The 22,092-nt window shown below is 38.2% G+C and overlaps 3 protein-coding genes across 3 annotated transcripts; 1 reads left to right on the top strand and 2 right to left on the bottom strand.

The window, feature by feature from the left end:
• Positions 1-914: 914 nt before the first annotated feature.
• tmem59 (transmembrane protein 59) lies at positions 915-5,782 on the bottom strand. The gene is made up of 8 exons (XM_041993108.1): positions 5,559-5,782; positions 5,233-5,338; positions 4,924-5,018; positions 4,684-4,836; positions 3,916-3,988; positions 3,440-3,563; positions 2,512-2,629; positions 915-1,328 (listed from the first exon to the last, which is right to left on the bottom strand). The coding sequence occupies exons 1-8, from the start codon at positions 5,712-5,714 to the stop codon at positions 1,176-1,178; spliced, it is 978 nt and encodes a 325-aa protein (XP_041849042.1). The 5' UTR covers positions 5,715-5,782; the 3' UTR covers positions 915-1,175.
• Positions 5,783-6,747: 965 nt separating this feature from the next.
• tceanc2 (transcription elongation factor A (SII) N-terminal and central domain containing 2) lies at positions 6,748-11,385 on the top strand. The gene is made up of 4 exons (XM_041993760.1): positions 6,748-7,146; positions 7,228-7,369; positions 8,721-8,914; positions 9,399-11,385. The coding sequence occupies exons 1-4, from the start codon at positions 7,045-7,047 to the stop codon at positions 9,585-9,587; spliced, it is 627 nt and encodes a 208-aa protein (XP_041849694.1). The 5' UTR covers positions 6,748-7,044; the 3' UTR covers positions 9,588-11,385.
• A 46-nt stretch (positions 11,386-11,431) lies between these two features.
• On the bottom strand, positions 11,432-17,171 carry LOC121644979 (CUB domain-containing protein 2-like). Its single transcript, XM_041993251.1, has 7 exons — positions 17,168-17,171; positions 14,969-15,100; positions 14,280-14,627; positions 13,442-13,783; positions 12,292-12,645; positions 11,840-12,018; positions 11,432-11,737 (listed from the first exon to the last, which is right to left on the bottom strand). Exons 1-7 carry the CDS (start codon positions 17,169-17,171, stop codon positions 11,432-11,434), a joined length of 1,665 nt encoding a protein of 554 aa, XP_041849185.1.
• Positions 17,172-22,092: the final 4,921 nt, after the last annotated feature.

The raw sequence follows: 22,092 nt of genomic DNA, 5'->3' as shown, positions 1-22,092 counted from the left end.
CAGGAAAAAAACATGAACATTTAAATAATTCTAACAAAACTAAAAGATGCTGAGGTATCTAAGCATAGCATTTGTATGGTACACACTTAAGTCTTTACCATATAAGGTTCTCTGTCCCACAGACTGGATTGACACAAGAACATGCATTCCATGCAAATGAGCATCCTATAGGCAAACTCTATGATTGGAGGACACAGGACTGAGGAATTTTCTTTGTTTAAACCCTATATAAGACAGAATGACACATCAAGTCTTTAGGTCTTCGTTCTGGTTTTGGGACCTCCAGATTTTGCTGCAGAAATCTGTTTTGATGTCTGAACTTTTGTAATAAACTTCTTTTTATTATTCAAGTCAGCGTCCAGAGACGTTTTTGCCTGAAAGACAATTTTTCCACATCTGATCAAGATACATCAATGCCCATGTCTAGCAGATTGTGTTTGAAACAATGGTGGACCTGTGCTCACTGCAACACAACACTAGGGTAGAAAATACAGAAGTCTCCCTAAAAGTTAACCCTTTCTTCTTCTACAGTTAAGATTCTTGTGTACACATATTTTTCCCAACAAACCACAAAGTCAGCGTCTGTTTACAATGACTTGGAGAAAATAAAACACATTGGACAGGTTAATTCTTGTTAATTATAATTTATTGTTAAAAGAACACAGTGAAGCAGAAAAAAAAAAACTAATCTCAAAATCAATTAAGACCATAGAATTTTACTGTAAAATTAATTAATTTCTTGATATCACTGCAATAGAAACATGAGAACAAATAGGGAGTCTGCAGCATCAGCATCTATCTTAACAGTTATTGAGTTTTGGTGAGACCATATCACTTCAAGCACAATGAATCCATTCAAACATTAAATCAAAAAAAGCACACCAGCAGAGCTCTAATGCACACAACAAAATAGCAAAAAAGGAAAAAAAAGTCCTGAAACTTTGACTCGTACGTTCTTAACTATATTGTAATGCCTCAATTACACCAATATACAGAAAAAGTTCTTTCTTTCATCCAAAAGTTCAGAAACTTCAAATGCATTATTGACATTTTATCACCCGATACAAAAGTCCTGTAAAGACCACAAGCAGCACAGGCCTGAAACCACAGGGCAGAAATTAACTACAGATTATGCATGAAGAAGAAAAATCCCTTCTGTGGTGCAGCTTTGGCTTCTAGATGTTGGACTGGCCCAGGTTCACTTTAGAAGGGAGTGGTCCTGCCTCCTCCTCCAGCCCGTTGGAGGTGATGATGAGCAGGGAGGATGCAGGGTATGGAATCAGTTTTTGTTCTTTAATGTACTCCTCATCACCATAGATGCTCAATTTCTGTAGGTAGAGGAAATCATGGCATTGATTAGCAGGTAACTTTTTTTTATATAGAAAGAGAAATGCTTTATGTTCTGCATTTCCATGCATCAGTTTCATAATTCAGAACAGATCTGTTAATAAACAATCTGAAAATGACATTTTATTTCTCTGACAATTGCTGCCTTGTCTCTAAGCAATCTCTTAACTTTTGCTGATGTCATGTTAACAAACAAAACATTATTATCTGTTAAATGTAATAAACGGGTTTTACAGGTTTTTACAAGCTATTGAAGAGAGACAGACAACTTGATCTAACAGCCACATATCCCTGTAGTGAACAAGCAGAGGATTAAGGACTAGGACTTTCCAAAAATTCCTTCTTCCCTGCAGGGTAGTTAATTCAGTAAAAAATCAGCTTAAAATGAGCTAATTACATTTTATGTGTTGAATCTGAACCAAAATCAAATATAGAAATTGCTCCCCAAGAGGTTACTCCTTCCAGCCAAAAAATAGTAACATCTTTCAAGTTAAATTGGTTTCTTGTTTTTGCACAAGCTAAAATGTGTTACTTGGATAGTTTTTGTGCTAAACAAGGCAAATCAGCTCTTGGCTGCAACTCTTGAGTTACTGCATAGATGTGAAACTAAAATAATTTTGAGTAAACAAAGCAAACAGTGTCATTTTCCATTTTTTGTGCTGTGTTCAACCTTTCTCACGATGAGCAAATTTTAACCTGAGGTCAACGACAAATTAAACAGCAACCAACCAGGAGCTCCATCTCTGGACCACTTGGGCCAGTGTCCTGCATGTTTTAGATGTTTCCCTGCTGTAACACCCCTGATTTAACTTAATGGTTCTCTTAACAGCTTGTCAAGTCCTGCACAAACCTTTTAATTAAACTAATAATTTGAGGCAGGTGTGCTGCAGCAGGAAAACATCTAGAACATGCTGGAGACTGGCCAAAAAGGTCCGGAGTTGAAAATTCCTGCTTTAAAACTCCCAAAACATGCATATGCATAATGGCAAAGTAAGCAATTCACAAAAAAGGTCAAGATTGAAAAGTTTTACAAATAATTTATTGCCTCTTTATTTTTCAGAGGCTAGAAAATCAAGAAGTTTGACAGTTTTATGTTGTTCAGAAAATCTTTGAGCATTTAAAAGGAATCTTGAATTAAACTATAAAGAATATTACATTGCTTACTTCAGCAGGTACATACTGATCCACAGCAGTTGCCACTGTGGCACAGCAGATCCAGATCAGGACCAACACGGACAGGATTAAGGTCGTGGTTAGGATCCACCCTGGCAGCCAAGGGCTCCTGAAAAAAACAAACAAAAAAAACATTTAAAAAATAAAAACACACTAAGAGTAAGCCTGTGTAGCTCCTCTGTAAATGACATACTCCACTAAGGCCTGGTACACAAAAGGATTTTCAGGCTGTTTTTGTCCCGATTTTGCCTCTTCCCGACCAAGGACGGCAAACACCCAATTATCACGAGTCTTATAAGATTTTCCTGTACAATAATCATTCGGTCTGAGGTGTGTTAGGAGCAGATTTGCCCTGGTAATTGGCTCCGAAACGGGTCATAGCCGAGAATCGGAAATATTGAACATGTTCAGTATTTACGACCTGACCTCTTCATATGTGTGAGGAAACGACTCATGAATTGTGACTGTGTGAAGGAAGTAAATAAAGTCTGTGTTCATGCTGTCTCCAGTCTGTTAGGTTTGTTTTAGTTCTGGTTTTTTCTGTTAACAGTAGTCCCAAGACCACCATCATTTCCTCTTCCCATATATCCCCTTCCATGCTGGGTGTTGTGTTTTCTGGTTATTGCTATGAATCTTCTACGTTTTTGTTAGATCATGTTAGGTCACGTGGGATGTCCGGCTCGGAGGACTAGATTTTAGATCAATTGCGGGACAGCATCGTTGTGTGTCGTTCTGCGATTAGATTATCGACACACTCCACACACAGTACGATCAAAACGGTTTAATGCCTGATTTTTTATCTTCATGTGTGAGATCTCGAACCGATAAACAATCTCATAGGATTAAAAAAATCCTTATGTGTGTACCAGGCCTAAGATAAGCCACTCTTGAGAAAATAAATAGAAATTTGCTAACAAACCTTGAAAGACAGCTGAAGATGTTGTACTCATCATCATAGCTGCTGTCACCAGTCATATCTCTGTCTCGCTCTTGGATTAAAGTGCGATGGTATTCTTTGTAAATTGGGCTGCTCAGCCCCGGAACTTAAAAACAAGAAATAAAAGCATATTTATTTGATCGTGCATTTCATGTTTACATTTCCTTTGAAGTTTTCAAGAAATATGAAGCCATGATGATGAAAGCATTTCAAGCACATTAATATTTTATACTAATGTGTTATTTTACTCAATATTATGATTTAATAATGCCAATCATTAAAACCCATTTCTGCCTGTAATTTATTGGCCAGAAATGTGTGAAAGTCTTGTTTTGAACTTGTGTACACTATCATTTGTATGTTACAACACAATAAATACCTTCCTGATGAGACTAACTGAAAATGTGTAGTTATCTTTTTTCATTTGCACAACAGTTAATACAATGAGGAGTGCTTACAGCTCTTCTGTGGCTCTTCTTTTACATCTCTTTCCAGTTCAATCTGGGAGAAAAACTTGACTTCTGGTTCAGTCTGTTAAGCAGAACAAAAAGTTTTTTATTCTTAATCATATTTGAATATTAACAAGGAGAGCTGCATCCACCACCACCCGCTGTGACGCTTGATGGAGGATTTCCAGCAAATTCAATGCATAACTGAATCTTAAACATATGGTGGCATACAGCTGGCACATGTTATCTAATTACTAAACATAATAAGCTTTTTATATATTATATTATATAAACCCATCTGCACTCTAGCATTCCTGGGTTCAAGTGAAAGTAAACTATAAAAACATTCTTCAAGCTGGTAAGAATGTCTCATCTGCACCTTAGAAAAAAATTCCCCGGTAGCAAATAATTTCTATATTGCTGTAGAATCAGCACAAAAGGGGTATCCTTATTTCCTATTTCACAGCCATGTCAGTGAATGATGACTTTCCGTAACAAAGCGTTTCTCATTTCTGATAATAATGCACGCAATGGGGAATTAAATTATTTCTTTAAATTAAAGCAATTAAAAGATTTGAACATGCATATGGTGACCTTCCCTCAGATCATTATGTTAGAGATTAGTTGGGCGTATCATGAACAAAACCTACTCCCTACCAGGAAATGTTCACTGCATATGTTAACTTGCCTAGATTAGCCATTTTGGAATGGAAAACCCAAGATTACCGGTTTGTCTAGGTTAACACAGCCAGCTAAACCGGTAAACCCTTATCATACCTGAAAAATAACTACTTTTCCATCATCAGCCTGGAGGTAGAAGGTCCATGTGGAAGTGATGAAGTAGTGAGCCTGACTCATTACATCATCCCAAAAACCTCTGACAAGTGTCAGGGGGTACAGAAGATGAATCCTGGGCATCATGGCCTCTAACTATGAGGAGGAAAAAAACAAAAACTAAGCACACTGTAATTTCATTTTAGATCTCGCCATCCACAAAGACAGTTGAGACCGTCATACCTGCTCATGCCTGTGCTCAGCAAACGGCAGCTGATTTTGACAGCCCAGGTTGCAGGCATACTGCTCATCAGAGTGCGTGTACGCTTCCCGACAGGCTGCAAAAGTTTCAAGTTGGTGAAACAGGATTATAGGCAAGGGACAAAGACTTGTAACGCAGGCCTTCTTATTACTGAAATGGTGGTTGAACGCACGCACAAACTAACTTTATGACTATGCCCTGGACAATTACGCCAATAACAGGTCTCGTCCTCGAGGCCCGCGAATTGTTCAGGGGGATTAAACAGTTAAAATGCTCAGTGTATGCCTTACTTGATTCACATTCGGATTTGGTCTGATTCAAATCCTCGCTGTCACGAACAAACTGACAAATGGAGAACAGACGACAACCTCTCTGGCAAGCATATAATTCTTCTTCCTGAAAACAAACAAAAGGACCAGTTGAATGCCTTGGTAAGTAGCAACTGTGAAAGATGACGCACTTTCGACTTTAAAGCAAATTACAAGCAATCTTATGCAAAACATACTTAAGTGACTAAATTAAATACCAAATGGCAGAAAAGATAAGTGCCGAGGTAAACAATTTCGCTCAGCTAAAGCTAGCCAAAATTACTTGCCCGAGCTAGGTGAGTACTCACCCGTGGATACGTGTGCAGACTGTATGTCATTTCACATGACTTGTGACAGGATGCTGTGTTTCCCAAAACGCTGTCAAACACATCTGACGATGCTAACGTACATGCAAGTAAAACAGAGAGTCCAAAAATACAACCACAAGAGGAGAGCGTCCCCATTTTGTCAGTGAAAACCTAAACAAACAACACGCTCCCTTTCCTTGTCCTTCTTAATCGGGTTGTGTTCTCGTGGGAACAGAGCCTCGCGCGAGATCTTCTCAGAATGCTTTGCCACGTTCAAGTACTCCTAAAAACAGGGATATGTGCAACCTTCCATTAAACAGATGAAATCACAAATATTGTTTGTTTTATGTCAGAAACCAGGTTTGGTGACGTGAAATGTAAAGATACATGGGTATTCTATAGTAAATAAAATAGATATATATCTGCAGTGAAGTAGCATTACACAAGATTATTTTTCACCGGAGAATATTTTTTTCACATAACAAAGAAGAGGTATACCATGACAAAAATGTTATCTATATTAACTAGAAGCTCATACTGGAGTGAAACATTGTTGCTGAGGAGATCACAGTATAAAACATGTGAGATTGCCATGTTGTTTTTTAAAGCTCCTCCTATGAACCGTTTATGTCTAGATGTAAACATTTGCTTTGTAATTACAAGGCAAGCAGCCTTTTTGCCTTTGGGCAAGGTCACAGAAATGTTGATTAAAGTGCTTGGGTGTCAGTATGAGAAAAACATGCTCATACAAATGATGTTTTTTTTTAACAGCTTGAGCTGTCTTGTTATAAAAGTAAAACAAACAAAACAAACAAAAACTTTAAAATTCCTGAACAAAATTGTTTTGTAAGTCATATTCTTCTCCAAGACAGCTCTGTCTCCAAGACAGCTCTATCTCCTGAGGGAAGTTTTACTCAATGACAACAAGTTTTGTTAACAGAATTTATATACACTTAAAATATTGAATGTTTTGCTGATGAAACAGGAAATAAACACATTTTATGTGAAACAGAGATAAGATACAACCTAGCAAATTATGTATTAAAAAACTAGCTGTGCAAATGACACTAATTAAATTACACCACAATGTCGAGATGTTTATTCATAAATTATGTTATGGTTTTGAATTTAGGCCACGTCCAAAATTTTAATTTTTCATCTCTCTGGCAGTGTTCTTTTCGCTGTTTTTTTCTTATCGAACCTGAAGGCAACACTGCTATTGCTGCAACACAGCTGTTAGCTTCACCAAATATATAATTAGTCACCGTTTAAAACACACAGACAAGATATTTATTCACAGAGTGTGGGCGAATGACTTGATTCGAGCTAGCCAATGTGTTTAATCTTCTCATTTCAAATACTGGTAGGAGTTTGCCAGGTTAGGTTTAACCAGGAAACTGCAAGCAGCAGTTAGCATTGGAAAGCTCAGGCTCTTCAGCTAGGTTGGTTACCAGGTTTTCAAACGTGATCAGGAGTTTGGAGTTTGATGATGGACAAGTTTGTGGTCCGGCTCCCCAAGGGCGAAACACCAACACCACCAAAGAATCACGATAGAGTTTACAAACAAACAACAATTGAATCTCTTCGGGTGAGCTATTGAACATCTATGTAACTGAATTGGATAGATAACATGTAGAGCTAGACGACTCTTGTGTTTCTTCTTCTTAAGAGGGTGGTCGTAATAGAAGACATCCTGCGTTACAAGTCCATGCTGGAGCTACCAGAACAGAGCAAGGACAACCTGCTTAGTGCCCTAACAGAGCTGGGAAAGAAGATCCCATCCAGAGAGGTGCTCAAGTCCACAAAAATAGGTACACAAAGGGAACTTTATCAGTAACTCTTGTTATGTACTGCATATTAAAATGAATGCGTGGCTGCCCTACCAGGTCTAAATGGGTTTCTATTATATGGTGTGTCCTTTTTACTTATCCCAATTGTCCACATGGTTATGGCCCATTGTTTCTAAAAACACCCAAAAGTTTTAAATGAGCTGTTTTTATGTATGTTGTGTAATTCATCTCTAATTGCTGAGGTTATTTTCAACAGAAAAGTGCATCTTGGTTTTAATTATGTAAATGAATGTCAATTGTAAATGAATGAATAAATGTCAGTAAAAAAAAAAAAAAACTTAAGAATGCACACATCTTACTTTCACAATGTCTCAAGCTCTTGTTATTCATCTTGTTTTGGACAAAGCATTCGTTAAAAATAAATAAAAATGACTATAATCACCTCAACAGTCACTTCAGTGACTCAGAGAGGAAGAGAAGAGACAGATTGATACAGGGGTAGGAAATGACTCATTTATTTTAAACTGCACCTGTTGTCCAGTCTTTTTAGTGACTTGTGACCCATGATTTAGTGAGTTTTTAATGGAGGAAACTGAGATAGAACAGCTAAATTACTTATATATAGTTGAACATATCTGTAACTCTTTATTTCAGTGTATCAGTTGTGAAATCTTGAGTAGAGCAGTACCACCACACATGTGTGCCTTAAGATTTGTTTGTTCCTATTTAATTCTTCCTGTAGCTGTAAGCTCAACATCCTGCAGTCACGATAACTGCTGTTTTGATTGGTGGGGAAATATGTACTTCACTCTGACTGAGCTTAAGCTAGATATACTTCTTCATACAAAGTTGTGATCAGTTGATTTAAAGCATCCTGAAAGCTGCTGTTGGGGATTAAAATGAATGGTGACTGAAGGAAGCTTGCTCAGATTTATATTGACATTTTCAGTGTTAAAGTGGTATGGTAAAAATATATAAATAATGCAAGTTAAATCGTAGCTTAGATCTGAGCTTTTACTCAAATTCTAAATCCAGGATATGTTATTTCTAAAGGAATCTAAAACCCTCTTTTCAAGCTAGCATAACAGGGTTATGCTTATATTCTGTGCTTTGAGTGTAATTATTTTGTACATGATTGTCATTATTGCTAAAGAATTTGGCTTGGATAAGCCACTAGTGGTCAAAATTGCTGTGCCATTTATAGTAGCAACTGACTGCATTTAAAAGTGATCTGTAACAGGTCTTCTGAGGGTCTTGAGTAGATCTGCACTACATTATTACAGCTGCATTTATCTCATCGATGACAAGTCAGTCATCAAACTCATATTATTCAAATTAGCTCAACATTTAACAAAAACATCTCTCTTTCCAGGTCACACTGTCAACAAAATGCGAAAGCACCGGGACCCGGAGGTGAGTTCAATGGCAGCAAAGGTTTACACTGACTGGAGGACATTCATGGAGGAGAATTCCAATAAGCCATCTATTGAAGTGCGCTCCGACAAGCAATCCGAAGGACTCAGGAACAACGCAAGAAGACTGCTCTCTGAAGCTCTGGAGGTTAAGGTGGGAAAGAGCATCTAAGTGAGGTTCAGTATAACAGGATAACCCCGTGTTGCGCTCTTTCTGTACATTTCAATTTTATATGATACATCTGTCACTGGTTGTTATATTCTAGAAATGTTGAAGGTAAAAGCACAATATAAGAGGGTATGTTGTTTTGTGTGGCATCAGATAATATAGTATCTAAAAGCATTAAATACATATGAATTTTGAACTCTATAAGTGTAATAACTTTTTGTGTTTGGTGCTCTAGAATTGACTTTTTTCAAAGATATAATGAACATTCAACCTGCATAAATACTTTTAATGCTTTTTTAAAATTTGAATTTATATAGATTACACACATGGAGATGCTTAGCAAAAATTATTTATTTTTGAAAACTTATGTTTTTTCCTCAATGTGATTTTCTCATTATTTGCTTTATTCATACATATTATTTTTCTAGATTTGTTTAATTTGTGTTCTTTTTTTATTCCTGACACACAGGAGGATTCTGGCCTCATAGACAACATCGAAAGGGAAGTATTTCATCGGAGCTCCCGACTGGTCAGCAGCTCATACAGACGTACTGTTAGAGCGCTGGTGTTTGCCTTCAAACACAACCCTGAGATCAGAAGTCAAGTTAAGGACGGTAAAATGGCAGTCAACCAGCTAGTGTCTAAATACAAAAAATAACTCAGTATTAGACTGAGCTGCATATTGGTTTTTAATGCATACTTTTTTAAAATGGTTTTTATATAATTTTCTTTTTTGTAAAGATGCAAAACTCTTAAATTTTGCAGCACATCAGTACCTTCACACAATCATTGTAAAGAAAATGATGATGATGATGAAATGTGTTGTATGTTTTTTGGTTCATTGCCAGTAAATGCTCTGTTTTTATAATGTACAAAATATAATTTAAAGATGGAAAAGTGATAATTTCAACATTGGAGTTCATTCTTTAACAGATACTCCTCCTGAGGGGAGTGGTAGCCTAGTGCTTACAGAGGCTTGGGTCTGGAGAACCTGGGTTTGAATCCCCATGCTGGCAACTAAGGTAAATCCACTGTGGGTCCCTGAGAAGGGCCCTTAGCCCCCGACTGCTCCCCAGGGGCTGAATCTGCTCCTAGTGTAACTAGTGATGGGTTAAAAGGATGAATTTTGGTGTGTTTCACAAGATATGTACTGACAAAGTTAACTTTAAAGACCATACCCAACGATCACTCCCTCTCAGTCCTTGTCAGGATTTAAAGAAAAATGTGCAAAAACTTCACATCTTCACATGAACTAATAGAAGTTTCCACAATAGTTTAGTTCATGAGATGTTATGCAGAAAGCTAAAGCTCTTGTTCAAATACTTTTTTAGTACTTGTCTTATTTTAGCTCTTGACACTAAATATGACATTCATCAATTCATACACTCATTTATATGACATAATTCTTGATTACATATGTACAATCATTTTCCCACCATACATCAGTGGCAGTGATGGGTTCAGTGTTTAAGCAATGCTCAGTGTAGGAATTAGCATTTAAACCACTGAAACCACTGTGGTGGATGGTCAACTCTACCTTCTGAGACAAAAGCTGCTCAGTTTAAAAACAAATTAATGATACTTATTTTATAGAAAGTACCTGCAAACTTTTAAAATAAAAATGAAAAGAAAATGTTTGCTAATGAAAGTTTTGCAGCTGAAAATGATTTTATTATTTTATAATTAAATTTTTTAGTTCCTTTAAAAATGTTAACACTCCATGTAGTAATTTACTTTAAAAACTAGCCAATCTCTCATTAATTTCACCATATTTTTCTATGTAATAATGCTCATTGGCCACTTAGTAATCACTTTGAAATACTCCACAATCAACAAATTCTACTTTTTTAAAACCAAATCTTGTAGTTTTGTTGGTATTTAAAGGCTAACAGTGCTACTTTATTATAGTTAAATGGGTCTTGAACTGGAGAGCTTTACTTCCAAACATCTTCCTTGTACGTGGCATTTTATGTGGAGTATGCTAGTGTGGTCATCATTAAACATTAATTAGAATTATTACCCCTGAATTTCCATTATATTCACCAATAAATACATATTTGGTCTTGTCTGTATTAAAAATTAGATAATGGAGAATTATTATTGCATCTTTATATATTTGTTCATATATCTGATACTTTTAACAAGCAAGATCTGTGATGATCTATTTAGTGTCTTTTTACAGGACCTAATAACTTTCAGATGTGATAAACCTACACCAGGTTATAATTTAGCTGCACAAAAATTATCTCTATTAATTTGAGTACTATATAAAATTCAGTAACAGTTTGTACATGATATCATTGTTGTTATGCATGTTTAGAACAAATTTAATCGCAATCTAGAATTAAGGTTTTTCAGAGGAAAAACTCCAAAAATTCATTACTAAAATAATATTTAATGAACAGTTTAAGGAATATAAAACAATTCAAGTACTTAGAAGAGGTGCCCCTGCCCTCTTCCACACCCCAGACACCCATGGTAAATGCAAATGGAACAAAATCCCTACAGAAGCACCAACCACACAATTGCTATCACCATGAGAATGACAGCCAGAACACATATGCTAATAAAGACAATATCACTCAAGTCATGAGGCTCAGTCTCTGGATCAGCTGCAAGGCCGCTGCTGTCGTTGTCCGTCTGCTGGGCCTGCTCCTCCAGACGACGCTCCTCGGCCGTAATGATTGACACTGACGCTATTTTCCGCAGGGCATCACACTGCACCTTGTATTCTTGCACATTTTGCTCTTTCCCATCAGAGAAATCAATGTAGAGCTTGTTTACAAGCATTGTGATGTTCCGATGTTTCTGGAAGGGGATCATTAGTTACAGTGTTAACAGAAGCAAGTCAAACCACAGGCCATTGTAAGTCATTGCCTAGTAGAATAAATCAGCATGTAAACTAGTCACCTGGCTGGCAGTACCACAGTTGACAAACTGAGCAAGTATTTTATATGAAGTGGTTGTTAACTGCGCTGTACAGGTTGGGTTTCCCAGGTAGATCCTCTCACGGTCCAGCTGAGGTAGGGACTGCAGGGGTATCAGAATGGTAAACTCTGATCTTGTGCAGCTAACGTTTACAGGCACCACTGGCAAAAAGACAGTTTAACCTTTTAAAGAGCAGTTAAGAATGACTTGGGTGAGAGTTATTTGTATGGATGAATGCTGTACATTTAGTTATGCCATGAACAAATTTAGCTGAGATTTAGATTGTAAATGCTGTAAGCAGTAGGGTGTATGTATCTCAAATCTGCAGTCCCAACAGGATGATTACGTTTAATAGCCCAATAGCTCCTGTTATAATAGTGTGAGACAAATAAAGTTCTGCATTCTGAAAATGAATCAGATGTCTGTACGTTTACCTCCAAGATAAGAAGCGCTGAACCCTCTGTGAGCTTCATTTCTGTCTGAGCTGAGTACTACCAGCAGCTTGTTTCCCTTTGAGACGAGAGACGGAGGCTGCTCCCTCCCGCACCAGCGTCCCAGCAGGGTGTCTGTCTGGCTGTTCCCATCGTAAACTGCCACAGAGTCATAGTCACACTCATCTGATAGACTGTTGCGGTCTTCCAAGTCCATGACAGTGAAGAAAAGTTTGATGCGGTATCCAGCTGCTAGGGTGATGCTCCAGTGGCAGTTGATGTTGTTTGGGTAGATGTTGGGGAAATGTGGACTGCTAAAGTTGCCACTTACAGCTGACAAGGCTTGCTGGCATTCACCTATTGGAATAAATTCCATAAATCATCTTTACTTAGTATATTAGCTCTGCTGCTTGTTCACTTTATTACTCTCTTTTTAGGATGCTGTTTAAAACAAGCAACCAGTTTTTTTAGGTGGTAATTTAGGTTTATGGGAACTCTTGCTCAGTTTTAGGTATAGTTTTGGGAAACTGAATTGTTTTCTTGGCAAAAAGTGCATGAACACATCCTGCACTCATGTTTAGTTGGTCAGTATGAAGATAAAGCTACCTACTGGTAGATAAGCTTACAATATAAATGGAAAATTAAAGCAAATTTCTGTTCTGCTCACTGGGCCAGACCATGACATGACCGCTTAAGGACTTTGTGTTAATGTGTCTGTGTGTGTGTGTGTGCCCAATTTTTGTAAGAAACAGTGTTTTGGAGTGCAGCTAAAATGCTTTTTTATTTAAGGAATTTTGGTCTTTCACTTTTTTCAGACCTCCAATATTACATGATGAAGAAGTTTTATTCTAACATCAGGCAAATTATAGATCCCATTGTTTTATATTCCTAAAACCCAACGTTTTATTCATTTAAACATTTCTTTACTTCTTTGGTAGTTTTTAGCTCTGAATTCTCAATGTGTTTTTGGACTTAAAACCAGGTTTTGATTTTGTGAGTGAGTATACTTTAGGTGAACACAGTCTCCTATAAATCTGAACAGTAAGTAGCCTTATTGATAACTGAACAAAGCATTTTCAGAGGTGAAATAGAAACATAAACAGTTATAGGGGAATAGATATTGGTATGAAAAACCACAAATTAATATTCTTACCTGAGTAATAGTAAGCCTTGAAACCCCGTCCTCCAATGTTAAAGTCTGACTTGAAGCCTACCAGAAGTTGATTTGAAGTTGTGACTATGTTGGGGGGTTTATCTGCCCCACAGTATTTGCCGATGTGGCGGTGCGTTATTGTCGGGCCATCAAACAGGGCAACAAAGTCAAAATTGCATCCCTCATTGTTTTCCAGCTGAAAGTCCAAAAAGACCAAGGTGATGACACTCGTGTTAGACACATGAATGGTCCAGGAACAGTCGGCATTGTTGTTATACTCCTGAGGGTAGCCTGGACTGGATATTACACCTGATAGTCCGGTCAGGACCCCACCACACATATCTAGAGAGGATATGAAGCACACCTTTAGTTTCCTTTTGAAGAAGGGCAGTTATTGGTTTAAAAAAAAAAAGCGTAAGAAGCATCCAGGAAACTGGTGACAGCAAAGGTGGTCCTGCAACAATATGTGTTGAATGTTTGATTAGATTTCAATCAGAAATATAAAAACCTTTCGTTAAATATCTGCTGGGTTCCCTGTCTTCTGAAGCTGTTACCAGAATTTCTCAGATTAACATACTACTGCCATAGTCAAGGAATGGTTACCAGGGAACAACATTTTGAAGTCCAGACCTGAATACAATCAAGTATCTGAAAAAAAAAAAAAAAAAAAACATCTCATTCTCTCTCAGCATAATATTTTGGCGAAGATGAAGCCAAAATGTTTTAGCTCAAAGCTGTGAGTTATTTTGCTGCCAAAGGCCAGACAAAGTCAGCAGAAGGTTCATAGAACAGTTAGCCAACCTCTCCCTGTCATATAACATTAAATATAACAAGTTACCTTTCCTGTAGCCAACGCTGAAGCCTCTGTAGGCCACATAACGGTCTGAATGGAAGATGATAGACATGACATTCCAAGAAGAGGTGAACTGAGGTGGAGAGTTGTCACCACAAAATGTCCCGAGGAGGTTCCCCTGATCCTCAGATATGCCATTGTATATTTTGATGTAGTCGTAAGCACAGCTTGTGTGGTATTCCAGCTCAAAGTGGTGAAAGGTGAGGAGGACGGAGGAGCCCTCTGCCACCACTATTAGCCAGGAACAGTCAATGTTGTAAGGATATAGGCCCGGGAAGTTTGGACTGGAGATATTACCAGATGGAGCAGAGAGGATTCCTCCACATTTTACACCTTATAATAAAAAAAGTTTTATTTAGCCCAGAAGTAAGAAATTGGAGTAAAGGTTATTGCTCATCCTTGACTTATTTGACTGTTTTATTTTTAGCAAATACAGCCCATGAATGTATATTACATGCTGACATTGAAAAACTGAAGCCAAACATTCTCTGAATATACAGTAGCCAAGAAATAAACCACTCGTGAAATTTGAGCAGAGCTCTATTAAGATAACAAATGACAAACTCACCTTTTTTAGAATCGGCCTTGTCAACAAGCAGTAGTAAATGAGTCAATATAGCCACCCTGAGGCACATTTTTGCTTTATTGTGGATTTGGCTGTTGTCACACCTCACCTGCAGTTCCATCAGACACACAAACAGCGATGTCACAGCGAACAGCCTTGAGGACATAGGACTTAATGCTTTCACCCACAGCCTGAATGAGGAACCTGATACTTGCCAACAGGCCGGGCTTTGCCCTCTTTGCTAAATTTTAATGACTGATATCCAATGAGCATGAGAGGCTTGTCAGGACACTGCTTGGAAAGATGTTATACATTTTTAATGCTGGTCACACACACACTGAACACCATCTGTGAGTGGTGTTGATGAAAACACAGGAAGGGAGAGAAGAAATCACTAATTATATCTGTCATTAACAAGAGAACAATAAGATCTCAGGACATGTGATGAAACAAAGAAGAACAGAATTTTGTAAACTGGGCTTTTTTTCCATAAAGACTGTTTCAGCATGCATTTGCATTTTATATATTATTATATATATTTTACACCTAAACTCATTTTTGTCTCTTTTCTTGTACTTGCAAAATTGCCAATCATATTTATTGACTCACTCCCCCTGTTTTGTCAGGCTTATAGCTGAATAGTGCAGACGCATGTATACAGCGATCTTGACTGAATGGAGTGTGTAACAAACAGATACTTTACCTGTATGTTGTACAAGACTTATTCTGCAAATGAATGTTTGCTATACAAGCAGTGATGTGACTGCAGGGACTACATTTTGTGAGTCTCTAATACCTATGCAAACCTGCTAGATGGTGCTGTTACACTGTGAAAACACATTGAAACTCACCACAGATGTCTAAACAGTTCTGCCAAGCTCTGAGCTAAATAAATAAGAATGTGATTAAAATCAGTCAAGTGATTTTTTTCCTTGACAAAGTGAAAGGCTATTTGTTACCGTTTGGCAGGTGCTGTGAATGGAAAGACTTGACAGCTATCACATCTGGCAGCTTTTAATCAAACATGAAAAATAGTGGATGAAGGGAGTGTCAGTGTTAGTAATGAAATGTAATCTGCTTTCTTTTCTTTTCTTTTTTTTTACTATATTTTTATTAAACACAAAAAACGACAATGACAAACCTTGACAACAACTTAACATAAGTACATCAGGGCACAAGATAACATATGCATAGGTAATTAGACTTTTATAGACAGTACAATATAATTTGGGCCTCCCCTCAGTTAGAAAGGTATCTTGTTATAGGCAGCCATCTCTTTACAAAGACATTTCATTTGTAATTTAGCAGTGAAGACCTCAATTCCATACACTTCCTTCAGTTTCTGTTTCCACTGCTCGGCCGTAGGTGGCCGTGGATTTCTCCATTTTATTGTCACTATTTTCCTTGCAGTCATTAATTGTATGTGTAACAAACACTTCTGATCCCTAGTATATATGTTTTTGGGGGTTAGATTAAGCAGAAACTATCTTGGTGTAAATAATACATCTATTCCTAAAACTTCATCTATCGCCATTTTTACCCCTAAAAAGGGAGCATTTAATGGGCAATCCCAAAAGACGTGAGTGGTCACCGACCTCTCCACAACCTTTCCAGCAGTATTTTGTGGCTGCATTGTCTACAAATTTAGAGATCGCTAGGGGTGTCCTAAAGAATCTTGTCTTCATCTTCCATTTGAATTCCCTCCATATAGCGCTATTGATGCCCTTATGACATCCTGTGCATGTTTCCCATTCATCATCCTCAATTATAATATTGGACTCCATCTCCCATTTGTTTTTGATATAAAAAGTGTTACCTGGTGTGTCCAGTGACAGGTTCCTGTATGGGAGACGTGTTTTTTGCTAGGTGTACGATGTTTGATTATATTAATAAAAAAGTTTTCTAAATTTGTTGGGGTGTTTTTGATTATATTCCAATTCTCATGGTTTGTAGGATAATGCCTAATCTGAAAATATTATATCGCCTTGGGTAGAAAAAATTTGTTTAGAAGATATGAAAAGGACTGTAAGCCCTTATCACACAGCAGCTGATTGAAAACTCTTAGGCCTCTGTCAGCCCATCTCTTAAAGGTAACATCAGTTTTTGAGGGGGGGAATCTGGATTTCCAGTGATCTGCATTGCCTGCGAAAGTGCCACTGTCACTCTAATACCCCTTTGAACTGCAGACCGGATTGTCAGCGTGTGCTTTACCCATACATTTTTTATTTCAACTTTCTTCTAGGATTGTTTACTCAGAAACACTAGAGAGGGTAGCGTTATATCTGGCAGTGAATTCTACTCTGTTCACCCATTCCGACTACATCATTGTTAATCCAGGTTACCACTGCTGTTAGTGGCGCTGCCCCAAAATAATATTTTATATTGGGAAGGTTGAGTTCACCCCTATTCTTCCCAAGACTGAGCTTTTTAAGTCACACCCTTGGTCACTTATTCTGCCATATAAATCTCGATATGAGCTTTTCCAGCATATTATAAGCTAATGTTGGAATCCCGTTGAAACACGAACAGAAGCCTGGGAAGTAGGATCACCTTAACTGCTTTTATTCTGCCAAGAAGGGATAGTGGTAACACATCCCATCTCGCTAGTTCATTCTTAAATTTCATGAATATTTTATTATAGTTTGCCTGATATAATCGTGTTATCTGGGGAATGAGAATAATCCCTAGGTATCTAAAGCCCTGTTTAGATCTGCAGAAGCACCATATTGTCAAGTTGGCTGGGGCGAGTTCCTGTCAACATCACCGCCTCTGATTTGCTATGGTTGACTTTATACCCAGAGACTTCACTGAATTCATTAAGATTTTGAAGGAGGGCTGGGACTGAGTGGATGGGATTCTCAATTAACAATAATATATCGTCAGCATATAAAGCTATTTTATGCAGGTTCTCGCAGTCATTGCTTATTTCTCGAATAAGAGGATTTCTTCTGATCAATTCTGCAAGGGGTTCAATACTGAGCACAAATAGGACTGATGAGAGTGCTTCCTCCTGCCTCGTTCCCCTACCTAAATTAAAGAAGTCAGAACAATGCCCATTGACCCTGACTCTTGACTGCGGGTTCATATAGAATACTCCAATCCAGCTCAAAAAGGTTTCATTGAAGCCCATATAGGCCATCGTTTGTTCCAAAAAGGTTCAATCCAGCCTATCGAGAGCCTTCTCAGCATCTAGGCTTAGGAGCATACATATCCCATACATTGGGTGGGGTCTTTCCTTTCTTTGTGTATAACCGTAATAATTGCCTCAGACCACGTTTTCGGGGGGTCCCGTTCATCCAATGCATAATTGTAAACCCGACATAGAATTGGGGCAAGCTCATTAACAAAGCATAAATAATTTTCTCCAAGGTATCCATCAACCCCGGGGGGATTTGCTGTTCTTTAACTTAGTAATACTTTCTGTTATTCCTCGTATTGTTTTGGGGGAGCACAGCGTCTTAGCCTCATCTTGAGATAATTTATTTAATTAAATTGAATCCAGAAATCTTATTATTTTCTCTCCCCCTGGCCTTCATATAATTTTTTATAGTAAGCAGCAAACGCCTCTGCTATCTCCTTTTGATTGAAGGTAATTTTATTTGTATCTGGGTGTTTGATATTGGGTATCACACGACTTGATTGGGCTTGTCATAGCTGAAAAGCTAATAGCCTGCTTGCTTAATTTCCAATTTCATAATATTTTCTTTTCATAAATCTAAGCCTTCCCTCTGCTTTATAGGTAAGTAACTCATCCAGGTTCTGTTTCTCCCATTATAGCAATTCAAGTATAGCCTTACTTCTCGATGCTTTGTGCTCTGTCTCCAACCTCCTGATATTAGTTTCCAGCTCAAGTCTTCTTGCTTCTCATTGTTTTTTAATTCTCAATGCAATTTGAATAAAATGTCCCTTCATGACAGACTGACGCCAGACGGACAGACTCATGAAATGTCTGCTTTAAAACATATTTTCCCGCATCCAGTCATGCTAGGCTTGGCTATGAGACTATAGCATAATGCCTGATGGTTTAACTGCTTGTTCTAATGAATATGCTCCGAGAGGAATATAAAATCATAAATGTTACAGAATAATAAGTTCATGTGTGACCTTTGGCTGACTGGGTCATGCCAACTTTGAATTAAAAGCAAACATAGGTTTAAAAAAAAATGGAGTGGAGAGCAGCACTGTAACACCAAGAGAAGGCAAGTAGACAGTTTGACCAAGTTTATTGGTGCAAGAGAATCTAGAAAAGTCCCACAGTAGCTAGAACCATTACAGTCCTCTACGCTCACACTGTCACTGAAGCCGAGAGAATCAACCAGTTAATCAGGTATTGGTGCCTTGACCTGACTCCACAACGCGTCTTCTTGGAGATGGCTGGAACTGTCAACAGCCTTCTATCCACGTGTCGTCACTGAGCCCGGGCGCATCAACCAGGTAATCAGGTACCGGTGCCTTGGCCTGGCTCCACTAGGCGTCTCCTTTGAGGTGCTCCTGTAAGGTAATAGAGCCAGAGTACACAGCATGTTGCTCCCTTTTTCCACTGTCGTGGCTGCTGTTGCTTACTGCTGCTGCTCTCTCCTGCACCTGGTTATGTCCACCTCTGTCTCTAAGTAGGATGCTGCCCTGGGATTGCCACTGATTTTGTCATGCTAGCCGACACACGCCTAATCCTCACACACACATTTCGGCACACCTCTGTTGCACACCCTGCACTCTTACACCCTTCTTAGGCACTCCTCTAAATCCTCCACCTTGTCACCATAAATCTGCGGGTAAAACATAAGACCCTCCTCCTCTTGCTGCACATTGGCTCACTGCTTGAAACTTCTTGCGTGTCATTGGCTATCTGAGCTGTCAGCCTAACACCTGCAGTCAATACTGCAATTATGTCACAGGTGGAACCAGAAAAGTAATTTTCACAGTACAACTTTTAAAAAGTATGCAACTAAATTCAAAATAAAACAAAGTAAAACCAGTAAAACATGCCATAAAAGAAAACCAAAAGCACAATAAATACCCTAAATAAACCACCTTGTGACACATGTCAGGCAGAATATCTCCATGTCTTTTCTAAGACAATCCAGTCATTCGGTTGCAAAAGTTGTTTAAGTATACTTTAAAACCTTTGTGTGGCTGGCTGTTTGGATATTTGAGTAATTTTTCAGCTGCTACAACCTTGTCTGGCTTTATGACATCTAATACTGCCTTACAGCCAGACATGTTTTTCTCCCCTCCCATTCAGGGTTTTTGTTAACATTTTTACCTTCGCTATACCAAGGACAATACTGTTATGTCACTGCACTGCCAATTCAGTGAGCTCACAGATTGGATTATAGGCCATAATGAGCTCAGCCTCTCTCTATAGTTATGAGGGTAATGAAATCTGAAGTGAAAAGCTCAACTTTCATTGGCAAGTGCTGCTGTGCTGTCTTCCCTCAGCTGAATCAGATGAAATATGATTGTTTTCTGGTTTATTTTTAGGGGTTTATTTTTACAACTTTAATTGGAAATAAAACAAAAATTAATCATTCTGACCTTATCACATTGTTTACCCATAAAAAAGGAAATGTATATCTAATAAGCTCTTTAGTGTAATATTTATATGAAATAGCATATTGCTTTTAAGAGAATATGAAAATTTTATACATTTGTTTAGATGCTATATTATTATGCCATATTGCAGATTGTTCTGAAGCTGCCTTTTGCATGCATGGAACCTGAATTATAACTTAAAACTGAACAACAGAGTGAAAATACCCAAGAAAAAAACAAGCAATAAAACAAAAAACAAAAACAAAAGGAAAAAAGTATCTTTAAGCTGGAAATTTAACTAGGAAGCAAATCGTTTAGACCAATTCTGTAGGACAACCAACCGTTTCTTGAGCATACAAGCAGAGAATGATCCGGTCTGGTTCAGATTGAGCTGACTTTTGATCTTTGTGGTGATTCGGGGCAAATTAGGAAGTTTCTACGGGTGGTTTGGATCCCGGCAGACTCCCAGGATGCCCAGAAGATTTGTCACGTGACGGTCCAAAGGTTTGGATCATGAAGGTTCGATCTGCTCTTTCGGTCTCATTCCAAGAGAATCAGGTTGTCGCAGATGGCGGACAATGAATTTTTTGCAGTGGTATGGCAAGAGATCAAAAGAGTCCAGCTTTGATGACCCAAAAACGGAAGACCCTGTAAAATTGGTTCTGAAGCAAGACTGATTTAACCACTTAATTAAAAATTCAGTATCAAATAGACTATAAAATCAAAGGGAGCAAAATAAAAACTGAGTTAATTAGTTAAGAACAAAATCAGGTGCAGGCAGATCTTCCTCTATTTATCATGCATACTAAAGATAAGGGCTCAAAAACTTAGTTCAAGGAATGCAGCTTACATCACGGCAGAACTTAATTCTTCCACCTCATTTCTCTGTAGCCATTCTGCAACATAACTGTCTGAAGTGTGACTCGTAGTGTCACGTAATCCTGTTTGAATCGTGTCTGGTGAAAATCTGATGTCTTTGTTCTAAGTTTCAGAAGTTTTAGTTTGGTAACGCCCATACAAGTGTGTTTGACTCTTTCAACCAATGGTGTCCCGTGGGCTTGGTGGTCAGGTCAGATGATAACATGGGCTAATGTTTCTGATAACAACATTTCTCTTTGTCTGCACTTGTTTAATCAGTTAAAGCATTGCGTTACAACAACAACACACTTCCTCCATTAACGTGGACATATTGTCAGGTGTGCGTGTTATGTTGACTTGATGGCGAGAAGGACAGATGCAGACTAGAAACACATAAAGAAACTGAGCAAAACGGCTTTAACAGGCTGTGCTCGCTCTCGGATCATCCCTTTTTTGCAAGGTAACACAAAAGTATTGCGAGGGAACGCAAAAGAAAAAAATAATCTGTGTCTCCTGGTGGGCACTGTACCCCTACAACATACACATGCACATAAGCACTCTCTCTCTCCTCAGTGTCTCACCCATGGGCTCACACACTCTCTGAAGAACCCTCTAACATACACGCACACACATCTGCTTTCACTGAACTTTTCACACACACTCACATAGACATATACAAAGAGACACACACACACACAGAGACATCCAGCTCTGAAATGTTTATATATAGAGACATACACACACATACAGCTCCACTGTCCTTTCTGCTCAAACCAAAACACGCACAGGCTGATTCACACATACACACACATAAAACAACTGGTTTCACTCAGATGTTCGACA

Source organism: Melanotaenia boesemani, chromosome 8, assembly GCF_017639745.1.
Source record: "Melanotaenia boesemani isolate fMelBoe1 chromosome 8, fMelBoe1.pri, whole genome shotgun sequence".
Taxonomy (NCBI): Eukaryota; Metazoa; Chordata; class Actinopteri; order Atheriniformes; family Melanotaeniidae; genus Melanotaenia; species Melanotaenia boesemani.
This window is presented reverse-complemented; position numbering and strand designations above follow the sequence as displayed.

Bases quoted from the DNA above. Each gene is read 5' to 3' on its own strand.
- tmem59 (XM_041993108.1), bottom strand. From the start codon at position 5,714: ATGGGGACGCTCTCCTCTTGTGGTTGTATTTTTGGACTCTCTGTTTTA. The intron at 5,019-5,232 runs GTAAGGCATACA...AAACTTTTGCAG, and splicing joins CAAATCCGAATGTGAATCAA to CCTGTCGGGAAGCGTACACG. The intron at 3,989-4,683 runs GTATGATAAGGG...TCTGCTTAACAG, and splicing joins GAAAAGTAGTTATTTTTCAG to ACTGAACCAGAAGTCAAGTT.
- tceanc2 (XM_041993760.1), top strand. From the start codon at position 7,045: ATGATGGACAAGTTTGTGGTCCGGCTCCCCAAGGGCGAAACACCAACA. The intron at 7,370-8,720 runs GTACACAAAGGG...CTCTCTTTCCAG, and splicing joins GCTCAAGTCCACAAAAATAG to GTCACACTGTCAACAAAATG. The intron at 8,915-9,398 runs GTGGGAAAGAGC...CCTGACACACAG, and splicing joins CTGAAGCTCTGGAGGTTAAG to GAGGATTCTGGCCTCATAGA.
- LOC121644979 (XM_041993251.1), bottom strand. The intron at 12,646-13,441 runs GTAAGAATATTA...TTATTCCAATAG, and splicing joins CAAGGCTTACTATTACTCAG to GTGAATGCCAGCAAGCCTTG. The intron at 12,019-12,291 runs GTAAACGTACAG...TCTTTTTGCCAG, and splicing joins CAGCGCTTCTTATCTTGGAG to TGGTGCCTGTAAACGTTAGC.